Raw genomic sequence first — 13,595 nt, 5'->3', positions numbered from 1 at the left:
TAGGAAAAAGATAATTTTCGATAAGTCAAAACTTATTCTTTTCTAAATGTTGTTCTGTAGTTTATAATATATAATGTATTAAGAGTTTATTCCAGAATGTATGCAGGGGTAGTGCAATGCAATACATTCCTTATGTTGAAATAACAAACAAATAATAAGAATACATAGATTTGCACAAAAAGATGCAGAATAGCAGTGAACAAAGTTAAACACAAAAATGTGTGCAAGCAGCCATTTATGGAGGACATTTGAAGATCTCCCGTCTCCAGAGGGCCATCAGAGGGGACAGAGGGGACATCCAGGCAACCATGGCAGTGTTATTTGATTGGCGTAAGTCATGTGGTCACGGAGAAGCGCTCTGAAAGAGTGAAACTAGTTTAGAAACTTTAGTTTAGAAACACCTGCTACGTTTTATGGCGCAGACATTTGTGGCAATTCAAATCAAATGAAGCAATATGGCGGCTGACAGTTTTTTCTTGTCTGAACAGACTATGCAATAATTACAATAGCGTATTATCCAAGGTTGATATTTTCAGCTGCGAACTTACCAAAACAAGAGGTCCATAAAAGAATATTTCTCTGATAGTTTGTAAATAATGTTTATGTCTCTATTGTTTATATCTTTATTATGCTTTGATTTATATCTACAACCCCTCTCCATGGCTATAAATGTATTGTTTTGTAAATTTTTCGTTTTATACAATCTTTTGTTTTGTTTTGTAAATTTTTTATTTCATATTCCTTTCTCACAAATTTAATTTACGTCGTAAGGAGGAAATCCATAATTGGTTTTATTTTTCTATAATACTTATGTACAAACTGATTAAATGTAAACTGTCGATTTCCCGAAAATTAATAAATATATTTAATCTAAAATGTGGAATTTGTCAGTTTTTTAACATTGGTATATGTTATATCCATTCGAGTGACTTATAATATAGGATGGACTGCGAAATCTAGGTGGATTCATTAGCTTTAAACTGCAGTAAGCAGTTCGCATATGTCCACTCTAATATTCTAAGAAATGAGATTAATTAAATTACATGGTAAATGTACATATACAACCAATCGCTCGAGTGATTATGTATCTTCATAAAGAAGCTAATAGATATTTATATCAGGAATATAGAGAAATGAATAATTACAGAAACAATTCACAGCATTCCATCCAATGAGTTAGAATTAACTCAATCCAGGAAGGACAATTATCTTACATTAATGTTTGTTCTGTTGTGTATGAAAATAAGAAATATAAAGAATATTTATGATAACAGAAAGAAAAGACGGCAATAAAAGAAAAGGGATCATATTTACATATGGTTAATAATAATAATAATACTTGGATGACTTGTATAGCGCCGTTTTTGTGCAAAAACACCTCAAGGGCGCTGTACAAACTAATAATACATTTCTACAGTGATCTATGTTATTATGTACTTAACTATTTATGGAGAAAATATACAGTACAATACTTACCTGGTAGGTCACTTGAGATTAACACTTAATCAACATTTTCTAATTGTTTATTGGCGAAATTTAGATACAGGATTTAGAACTTAATTGAAAAATTGAATATAACTGGACTTTCTCTTAGGAATGGTATATTTAATTTAAGGGTACGACAGCTTAAAAAGGTAAGTTTTACTTGTTTGGTCTGTTTTCTGAGATTCAAAATGAAAACGATGTTTCGATGAATTCCTTTGCTATTTTTGAATTTTAATTGCAACTAGCTTCTTCTTACTTTCATAAGGTAATTAATTATTAATTAATTGATTGTATATTTCTCCAATTGGCTACAAATTCTGAGGTCGCGGGTGATGAAGTAAATTATATTTGATTAATTAGTTTTATTTCACAATTAATTTATACTTACTCTCAGTATCGCCCTGGTTAATGACCGCCATTCAGGATCAAAACGTTGCTTGAAATGGCTTTAGATGTGTTCAGTGACAACTGAATAGCCAGACACTTTCCCACTTTCTTCTTCTCCATCTCCTTCTCCTGGCCCACCATCTTCAGCCTCACAGCATACCCTTGTTGGGGATGCCATAGTCTCAATGGCTCCAGACAGTTGGAAACAGCTTAGGGTCTTTGTGCAGTACTTACATTTTAAAAAATCCACCCATAAAAACGGTTTTTTTAGAATAATACATGTATTTTTGTTAATAGTATGTATTTAAATATATATATTACTCTTAACTGGTGTGAACTTTTAAAATGTCTTTTAAAACATAAAAAAAAAATATATACATATGTTTTGGTTTGACTGAGGATTGAACCTTCCTCCCCAGGGAATTGAGCCAAATCCCGATTGGGTAGGACCGACTTTTATTTCATATATTAACCGTTTGAGTGCCAAAAAAATTCATACAGTTGCTTGTAAAATGCCACCAAAAAAACATAATTTTTTATGAAACTATATATTTTTTTAAAACCCCATAAATTCTTTGAATTTTCAAGGATTTTGATTATTTTTTCGGTGTTTTATTAAAGAATATTGGTTTAGAATCACGCGTAGGAGGATCCCGAAGTCCAGGCGTTTGGAAAAAATGAGAATTTTACATACAGACGTACGCGCGAATCAGAACACGACTGACGCAATCGACGGAAATCGACGAACGGCAATCTTCGCTAAAACACGAATCGAAGAAAATCGACGATTGGCACCCAAACGGTTAACTGCTTTAATGTCATCCAATTTCAGAGAAACGCATATATGTCTGCATGTGTATACGTGTTTGCCATAAAAAGTTGATAGAATGCATTGTCATCGACAATGAACTGAGTTTCAGCTCAATCAGATGCCGGTAAGTGGGTTAAATTCCACTTTCAAGATTTTCATTTATTCACAAAAACAAAATCTAAATTCAAATATAATGTATTTAAAACATGTTCAAGAATTGCCGCTATCGTTCTTACCTCAGTTACAGATAATATAGAGCATTACTTTTATCTATTGGTTACTTCTTATCTATAATAGACACTCCTTTAGCTACATTACCTTGTAACACGTGTTCGGCAGGAATTAATAAGGCATTATAATATTAACATCACCGCCGGTCGACTGTCGCTAATGTTCTCGGCAAATAAAGCTGCGCAAACAACAATGTCTTACACTGAGCAGGCATTGCCTGAGTTTTTCTTTACACGGGCAACAGTTGCTGTAGTGTTTCTTTGCCTGTACAAAGCGAGAAACGTATTACCCATTTTGCATAATTTATTCGCAACGGTACAATTTGGAATTATAATTTTTACACGGCAGTATTAATTTTCATCCTCGTGATTGCTAAAATAGTGATATAAAAATGAGTGAATAGTTAAATTTATGCAAAATAATATTTTTATAATTTATTGAGTGATTTGTTTTTTTAAAAGAATTTAAATAATTTTTAAATACTTCATATTACACTCTGTTCACAGAAAATAAATCATTTTAAAAAATATATCAAAAGTGTCTTGCAACATTAAGGGGACATACATTGTATATAATATACATCTTAAAAGTGTCTTGCAACATTAAGGGAACATACATTGTATATAATATACATCTTAAAAGTGTCTTGCAACATTAAGGGAACATACATTGTATATAATATACATCTTAAAAGTGTCTCGCAACATTAAAGGAACATATACTGTATATAATATACGTCGCAAAAGTATTTTGCAACATTAAGGGAACATACACTATACATAATATATATCTTAATAATAATTATTGGATTATTTATATAGCGCCGTTTTTGTGGGAAAATTACCTCGAGGGCGCTTTATAACTGCATTTATTTAACCTACTTAATTTATCATAACTTACAGCTAAGATATATAACTAGTGACTTACGATAACTAAGACTTCAGCTAGCAATTAAGTCTTCTTTTATTCTTCTGGTTTCTCTTCAGGGCAATCTTCACCCTGCGAGCTTCCGTACATCTGTGTCTTGGCGCACTTTCCTTGCTTCATTCACATTCATACGTCATCTCATATGAACCTTTGTATTATTCTTACTTTTAACATGACACAACTCAAGTATATAGTTCATTTGATCATGCCATCTCTTCCTCAGGCATCCCCGACTTCTCTAATTCACTTTTGATAATTCATATTGAATTTTTTTTTTCAATAATTTTTTTTTTTAAAGTATATTTTATTTAGTTATAAAATTTTACATCTTATATCTAATATATTCATTATTAATGATGTATTATACTAGGTATAATTAATACCTAGGTATGGACTTTCCTGGGTTTAAGTATTAGGATATTGGTTAGCAAATTTCTAAGACATTAAAATATGGTTAAAAAATGTAGATAAATAAAAAAATCACCTTTGTTTTGAAAATGTTTTTCTTTTCAGTGAACAGAGTGTAGTAAATTTATAAGTAATGGAATTCTTTGTACGCATTACAAGATTTTAATGAACGACAATAAAATATTAAAACTGTCAGAATTAATAACTTGCTGTTTAAATGATTGGCAAATGTCAATAAAGATTATTTTCATATGACGACGATTTTAGTGATATCTGACGTAAAATTGTGTTTTCTAGTGAGCGTAAGAAGCATGCATAAACTTATATTTATTATTGTGTTTTATAAGTTTTAAGTAACTCTTGTTGAAGTTATCGTTTGGGTTTGTAATCTCGGCATTCGTAATAGCTTTCACGGTCGATTGATGTTTATTCGTAAACTAGTGAAACTATATTCATGGCATACAAATGTCAAAGTTAAAATACACTTTATATTGTGAATAAGTTGTTAGTGCTGAAAGTTGAAACATGTTTGACGTGATCCAAGATTGGCTTTGGTCAAAGGTTTGTCAATTTTGTTTTATGTAATATGTATCTATTTTTCTAGCTTCATTTAAGCTATAAACTCTAAATTTATCGAATAAATTCACTAAGCATATCTTGTGTCTAAAAGGGAGTAAGTCGACCAACATAAAACTCGGCCCATCTGACTGCTATTCAAGCGTTCTACCCACCAGGCTATTGATTACCTCAAATCTCATATTTACGCTCTATCGCCATTTATTATGACATTCATGGCCATTTTGTATTGTTATTGACCTATCCCATGTTTTTTAACGCAATGTGATAAGTGTTAACTAAGGTTTGTTGCTCATGTTTGACTAACAATGATGGCCATTTTGTATTATTATTGATCTATCACAGGTTTTTTTAATGCAATGTGTTAAGTGTTAACTAAGGTTTGTCGCTAATGTTTTATTATCAATCTTAGGCCGGGTTGTATCATCTTAAGGCCGTGGTGTAGCCAAATTAAGTATAGGTTAGAAATTCCAAACAGTTATGTTTTGTGGTTATGAATGGCATTGAAATAAAAAAGCTGTGTTTGGTGACCAGATCTAAAAAGCCAGGTGCTTCTCAACTTTCCCATTTCCTTTCTCTTTCCCCTCCCCACTACCTTCAGCCTACAGTATCCCAAATTGGGGATGCCATAGTGTCACTGGTTCTAGACGGTTGGGAGCAGTTGAAACACTCAAATATAAAAAAAAAAACTATGTATATGAACTTTATTTATAAACATATGTAATATATAGATTAGGCTAAATAAACACAGTATGATTATTTGATAAATAAATCGAGTATTATAATACTTTTTCCATTTATAATAGGCGCCTGTATTTATGATAGGTGCTCTGCAAGCACTGATAATTTGATAAACATTTCTTTGAATAGTCAATATTTATTTTGTTTACAAAAAACTCTTGAAATTCAACTGCCAGAGAGATATTGTGTGAATCATTTTAAGCAAACAGTATAATTTCAAATGCATGACTGTTTTACAAAGTTTTATTGCATTACATTATCTTTCCATTAAAGATATACAGTTATTGGAAGTGATAAAGATTATGCCATAATACAAGGTGGGGCAAAAGTAATGTCATAATGGGAATGTGCCAAAATTTTACATTTTAATTTCTATGAAACAACCCGTCCTCGGTATTACATATAAACACACTTCGGGGTGAAAATTTAGTTCTACCCGTTCGGTTGATTGATGCTTAACGATGGGAAAGGTAGTTCTACCTTTTGCCTCATTTCAATGTTTTTATATACCAATCTCTTTGTAAAGGTCCCAACTATATGTACATAATTATCGAATCGTAATGCAAATCTTCTTTTTATATTTTTCTTCATGCCTTTCGTTTACATCGGTAGTTCAACAAAAGGATAGTATATTATTTAGATAACATATTTTGTTATTGTAATAGTTCAATTTCTGGAATGAGGGTTTTTATGACTGTGAAACCCGATTCGAACCTCTATCTCTGTTCCGCACCCACTCAACTCCTAAGTGCAAGCGAGCGAGAGATGTCGGGCGTATTTGAAGAAAGTAGGTATGGTCAAATTCCGATAGGCGGATCTATATATATTGTAATAAACATATTACAAGGTTAATTGAGTTGCATTTCAAATAATATTCGATTTTTGTTTAGTTCTTTTATAGCTTGGGTATTGAGTTACTACGTAGAAATTTTTACTAAAATATTTTATTTATTTTCAAAGATATAGCGATTTAAAACAAATTAAAGGAATTCGCACGGGACCTTTGTTTTTGCCCGAAGACAACGTAGCGCCAGTGCAAAAAATACCCGCCAAAAGTGTGTTAACATTCATTAATAAAAAAATGAAATAAAAATTAAGTCATTTTATAGAGACCCTTGCGTAGTGGTGTACCGGATTATAAAAAATAATTAAATTGAAAAGTATGTATTATTTTTGTTTTTGTTAGGAATCTGAAGATTGAAACTAAAAACATAAATAGAACATTGCCGAATTGAATCGCTAGTCTAAATTTAAACGGAATTGATAAATGTCACTACGCACCCAGTATCTTTAGGCATTAAAACAGGATAGTTCAAGCTAGTTCGCGTGATATAAAACTGTTGATTTATATAGAAATACTTACTGGTCCTTCCAGCAGTACTGTGACCTTGAGTGTTGTGAAGGCTGTACTTGTCTATACTCAAGCGCCATTGCATGCCGACTGAAGGAAGATCGAGCTAGGCAGTTGTTTTCTATGCAGTATAAAAGAGAAAGAAATGCTCTTTATTTTCTTTTAAATTTGTAAAAAGGAAGCATGCAAGACGCCGGACAATCTATCATTAGGGGTGCAGTTTGTTGAAGACCTGTTTTTCATTGAGGATTGGTTTTACGAAAAGAAAAATTAAGAATATCCTTCAGCTACAGAATTTTTAAAGATATGTGTGGTTTGTTTCCAGGTGGGTTCAAGAGACACCCTGACGTCGGTGGCGGCCCGCTTTGACACCACTCCCTCGGAGCTGACCAAGATAAACCGGCTCGCTACCAACTTCATCTTCCCCGGACAGAACCTGCTGGTGCCTGACAAGAACCAGGGTTTGTACACTTCAACACTTGATTCTTGTTAATTCGTTCACTGCCATACATGCCCGTATGGGTTGACCCTGTAGATAATAGAACTAAGGGAGATGGGCCATGCACCATTATTTGTATGAAACAGCATACACAACGCGTGTTGACAATATCGTTCACTTATACTACTAGAATTTCTATTTGCGCATATGGCGCCTTTCGTTTCTATCTACATACCAACTCACCACTTTGATAGTTCATACATGCCATATCTTCCTTTGCTTATGTTATCTATGGTACAAGCCTTGGAGATATGACTACAGCTCTAGAACATTCTCTAAGCTCATACTCTTTCCACCATTTTAAGAAAGACAAATTTAACGGGTACAATAAGTACTGAAGCTAATTTCGAGTATACAGGGTGTATCGGCACTAACCCGACAAACTTTAACCAGCTATTCCTTAGCACATTTGGAGTAAAAAATGTTATGGGCACTTTGCTGTCCGGTAGCATTTTTTTTTCAATTAAAAACAATTTTTTTTTTAATTTCCGCACTACATCACTGTCATTGGCATTGCGTTTCGTGTTAAACAGCTGTTATAAGCAAGTGTGTCAAAAAGCGTCTTCGCTCTTTCGCACACACTAAATAATAATAGTTAAAAATGAGACGAATGGTGCCGTGCTATTTCGTTGTGACTGTAAACGTGCGCCAATATAGGTACACACGTGCATTATTCAACGGAATTCGAATAAAATATTTGCCAGATGGGTTTTCAAACTTTATCAAAGGATAAAACAGTGGTGACATGTGGTGAAAATATGAATAATAAATTTTTTATTAAAAAAAAACGTTACCGGACAGCAAAGTGCACATAAGATTTTTTACTCCAAATATGATAAGGAATAGCTGGTTAAAGTTTGTCGGGTACGTGCCGATACACCCTGTATATACAGGGTGTATCGGCACGTACCCGACACACTTTAACCAGCTATTCCTTAGCACATTTGGAGTAAAAAATGTTATGGGCACTTTGCTGTCCGGTAACATTTTTTTTTAATAAAAAAATTATTATTCGTATTTTCACCACATGTCACCAATGTTTTATCCTTTGTCAAAGTTTGAAAACCCGTCTGGCAATATTTTTTTCGAGTTTCATTGAATGATGTACGTACGTACCTACATTGGCGCGCTTTTACAATCCCAACGAAATGGCACAGCACCATTCATCTCATTTTTAACTATTATTATTTAGTGTGTACGAGGAGGACACTTTTTGACGCACTTGCTAATAACAGCTGTTGAACGCGAGAAACGAGGCAGATGACAGTGACGGAGTGTGGATTTTTTATTTAATTTTTGTTTTTAATGGAAAAAAAAATGTTACCGGACAGCAAAGCGCCCATAACATTTTTTACTCCAAATGTGCTGAGGAATAGCTGGTTAAAGTTTGTCGGGTACTTGCCGATACACCCTGTATAAAAATATAGTACCTACTTATACTATAATTATGACATGATTATTTTTTTTTATGTAGAATTCGTTAGCTTTAGGGTGAATAGTATAATTTCCAGATAAAGTTGCAAATAGAGAAAAGCCCCAAATACTTACATAAGGCCTTACTAATAAATGTGTTTTAAATTTAACACAATTGATAAATAACCATTTACCATACATTAATGGGTGTCGCATCATTATTGGTAAGGCCCTTAGTGTATTATCGTTATCTGCTTTAGTATTGAGTTGGTGTCCTAATTTTGAGCAGTTAACTTCATGAGTCAATTATTTTTAATGATAAACTAATGTTTATAAGATAAGGTTTTTTTATGCATAGCACAAAGGATAACAAATTATTTCCCGTCGGCGGAATTTATTTTTACTCAGGAGATATTTTCAATTTATATGAATATTTCAGGCGACAAATTATTGCTTATAATAATTTGTTCGCGAGTTAATCTTGAATTGTCTTTTAACTGCATATGTTTATTGTCTATATGTCTATATTGATTAAATTAAATTACTTGAAAATCCAGTCACTCTCATTTTTCCACTTGTGTGCCGCCGTTGCCGATAGGCACTACACATTTCTTACCTTTTTACTTCAATAACACCAGGATACTAGCTTACCAAAATTCTCCGATTCCGAGACTTCACAATCTCGGAAACAAATATTCTGATCTGGGTGATATATTTAATTTGAAAACTAATCAGTATAAAAAATGTTGTATATTCTATCACTTTTATTCTTCTAGACACAAACAGACCTATGTACCCATATAACTTCTCCGCTTCTACTATTTTGTTTTGTTGAATCTTTTAAATTCAATTATATGCGAGAGGATTCATTTTTGCCATTATGTTTACATTCTTCTTTATTGTATTAATTTTTAAGTGTTTACTCTGATACAAAATGCTTGTATTTTTTTTTTAAAAGAAAAGCCCACTAGGGCGTATAATAAATAAATAAAGAAATCATTTCTCTGAATACAAGTTGCTGTTCTGGGAAAACTACTTACGGTAGATTATAGACAGTACAATTTACAAAAACATAATTTTGCTAAAAATAAGTGAGTTATTACGAAAATAGAATCAGCTGGCGTACACAAAGTGTTAAATATCCAACAAATGTGTTTTTTTCTTGCTAGTAACATCTATAATGCAAATTTGTTATTTCCAGATGGATCCAAGGAGGGCGAGACCACATCAGAAGGTGGGGATGGTTCTGATACCTCTTCACAAGCACCCTCACAAGAGAAAGGTATTGAATGTAACATTTTATTCAATTTCTACAATTTGATTCCCTTATACAGTACCATCGCATTTGGATTTGAGATTGTAATTATAATGTAGCAAAATTAAAAAGATCTAAGTGTTTTTTAACGGGACAGGTGTAGAACACGGTGACCGGGTATGTCATCAAAATAACAATTCAACACACCTTCGAAAAGTGATATAAAGACATGAAAAATGATGAAACAAAAATTAGATTAAATAGGTTACATAACGTCGCATTAATTCGTAGACTGCGTAACTCCAAATTTTTCGAAAATACGTTTTTAATGCCATCTGGTGTTAAAATTAGACCCGCATCAACTAGTAAAACTCGAAAATTTAAAAAAAAATTAACCTTTTAGATAAACACAAATTAGGAAACTGCGTAAAATTATGGTGCCATTTTTACTCGCGAATACTTCGTAACTCCTTAATTCAGTATTGGCCGGTGAGCCGTGCACGCTTGTTGTGTTTTTGACTGAGGAAATTTATTTACGGTGTAATAGTTTTACCGTGAAATTAACTGAGATAAGTTGATTAATCAATTTTGAACATTTTATAACCTTAATTTTAATTGTGAAGTCACGAATAGTGTTTTGTATCTGTAGTCTAAACTGACGTCTTCTGCACCGTGTGACGCTCTGCCGTAGCTCTCTTGTTTTATGTGCCTCTGCGGTTTCGTAAATACCTAATAGGTCCTTGTTCTGTGATTATCTCTTCTTCAAGGTCACCATCTCTTTGCAAGTGGATCTCCTCCTGATGCATATCCGGATCCGGTTCTTCACTGTCCTCTTCAAACAAACCCAAAATATTGACGGTGGAACGTGCGGCAATTCCATCTCATCTCTCCTCAGACACAGTCCGTTCTCTGTCAGGCATCTTCCGCGGGTCAAGCACTTGTCTTGGTATGCCATCTACTTCGATGTTGTTGACTGAAGTAAGTCCTGTCACCCTTCCATGCACGATGTGCATCTCCCATCTACTGGTTTAACCGCAAGAAGATCGCCCACTTAGAGCTCAGTCAATACTTCCTCTTCTATATTCACTTGCGCAGAAGGGTGTCTCCACGAGTGTGAAGTGTGAACTATACTAGACAGCGCAATACCTCGATCATCCTGACTTTTTGCAGCCAAAGATTGTACCGAAACACTGCCTGCAGGGGATCGCTTCCACTTCTGGCTGCAGTTCTCTTTATTGTTTGATGATGTCGTTCAACTATACCGTTTCCAGCTGGTCGGTATGCCGCGCAAAATCTTTGACGAACATTCCATCTCTTACACTTATCTGTAACACTGTAGGAACAAAATGCAGTACCATTGTCCATGAGAACTACTTTGGGCGGGCCTCTTTCCCGAAACACTTCTTCCAAATGTCTGATAATCGAAGCTGCATTATCTGACTCGATTTCCCGCCACACGGCAAATCTACTTGGACCGCAATCGATAAATGTGAGTAAACATTTCCTACCGAAATGAGTAACATCAACTGCCAAGCGACTCCAGGTTGTCACAACATTAAGATTACCCGCTTCATGGGATGATGGTGGAGGGTCAATTGTCCTGCATTGTACGCAGGAACGCACGCATCTATCGAGGTCCTTTCTTCTCGCCTCGGGATCGACCAGCCGGTCAAGATGAAGCGTTCACTTTACTCCAAAGTGATGCTGAGCATGAAGAGTTTCTACTCTTAAAGCACATGTTTGCTCACCAGTTCCACTTTCAAGTCTCTCCCGCCTATCTTCACACTCTGAGGAGTCTCTTTCACAACGTTTCCTGTCATGGCTACTCTTTGCCCGGGTCTTGCAAACCCTAGTAAGTACATCAGTTTTATTTCTACAGGACAACAAGGGTGATCGACAGTGTCAGATCAAATTCTTCTACAATCTCCTTCATCAACTCCAAGCGTCACTTAACGATCATCTCTGACACGACTACTCCCGGTCAGTGTAGATCTCACCCAGCACAAAACCGTCGCCGAATCTGTAATGATCTCCAGAGTTTGAAGATTTCACTTGAGAGTCAGATTTAATCCCTTAAGGAAGGAAAAGTACCAGCATTTACAAGACTTAAAACAGACATTAGAAAAGGATTACCACTCCTTTAACGATAACCTTCCGCATCATTAAAATCATTAAAATGCATCTAAATAGACTGCCTCGACATACACATACATTGTTGTGTTTTATTTTGTAAATGTAAAATTCCTATCTTCCAAATTTTCCGCTAGGTTGTTCATAAAACTGTTCGCAGAAAAGTATGTATCTTTTGTAAAATGCGTATCTCCATTCTCGGTTTTTACGTAAACTTCCTAACTCCGATTTGAAATAGAAAGCCTTAACTTACAAAAGTTTAATGATTGAAAATAAATTTCCAAATATATTATATGTTCGAAACATAAATAAAAAGAATAAGCCGTCTTTCATTTTTTTTCACTACGAGGTTTTTTGTGCCTCCTGTAAAATTTTACATTTGGGAGTTACGCATTCTACGAATTAATGCGACGATAAGTAACTATTAAACCTAGTTTTTGTTTCATCACTTTTACTGACTCTATATCACTTTTTAAAGGTGTTTTCATTTTGATGAAATATCAGGCAACCGTAGAACACGCATCGTTACTCAGATATTGTTACATTAACTAACGATAGAATGTTATTTAAAGTTACTTTCTATATCTATGGAAATATGCACAATGGTCTTGTTCACAAAATAAATCTTTTAGCGCTTGGCATTTTTTGCAGGAGATAGGAGTGTCCACAGAAGTACATATTAGCCTAGTGGTTTTTGCCGAGCCGTTTTTAGTGTAATAGCTAGCTACTAAATGTTACAGACACTTAAGTTGTTACGCAAACTTAAGTTATCTAAGTTCTTACAACCTAAGTTACTTCAGCTGTTATAGAAACTTAAGTTACTTAAGCTCTTACAGACATTTAAGTTACTTTAGGTGTTACAGAAACTTTAGTTCCACTTTTAAAAATGGCCTGTAAAAATATGCCATATAAAATAAATTACAGGTAGGGACCTACTTGAATCACTTCTGAATTTAAAATGTTTTTTTTTTTTGATAATTTCCTCGAGACATCGATTGGTTCTAGTTTAGAAAAGTTCACTCTCGTAGGGGCGCAACTATTCACTAACAAAATGATGTTGCATAATGGCACCGCCATCTTTATCGATACAGGCCATGCTGTAGAAACTGCACTGACAGTTGAATAGTAATATTAATGGTTGTGTAATGTTTGATTACAGATTTCCTAGATTCTCTGAGGCCAGCCTCCCCGGAGCCGCTCACCTCTCCCGCCGCCCCCCAGAGATTCCTCAAGATCAATGTTCGCCACATCACCGATGGACAGGTGCGCGCACTATTCCACAACCATTAACCACACATAATAGAAACAAGGGAGATGGGGGAGGAATGTCGTAATTACCCATTCCTTGTCTCTGTAAAACAAGTAAACTGTCGGTAAAATG

The 13,595-nt window shown here is 34.3% G+C and overlaps 1 protein-coding gene across 7 annotated transcripts in view; it reads left to right on the top strand.

The window, feature by feature from the left end:
• The window catches only part of mtd (TLD domain-containing protein mustard), a 262,898-nt gene that overhangs the window by 162,263 nt on the left and 87,040 nt on the right, over window positions 1-13,595 (top strand). For all 7 annotated transcript variants that reach the window (XM_089647441.1, XM_089647436.1, XM_089647435.1 and 4 more), the window contains 3 exons: window positions 7,243-7,378; window positions 10,031-10,111; window positions 13,374-13,477. In XM_089647441.1, coding sequence (XP_089503567.1) covers window positions 7,243-7,378; window positions 10,031-10,111; window positions 13,374-13,477 — 321 coding nt within the window. The remainder of the gene's footprint in view (window positions 1-7,242; window positions 7,379-10,030; window positions 10,112-13,373; window positions 13,478-13,595) is intronic.

This window comes from Hesperophylax consimilis, chromosome 26 (genome assembly GCF_061612785.1).
Source record: "Hesperophylax consimilis isolate HC1 chromosome 26, BYU_Hcon_1.0, whole genome shotgun sequence".
NCBI lineage: Eukaryota > Metazoa > Arthropoda > Insecta > Trichoptera > Limnephilidae > Hesperophylax > Hesperophylax consimilis.
This window is presented reverse-complemented; position numbering and strand designations above follow the sequence as displayed.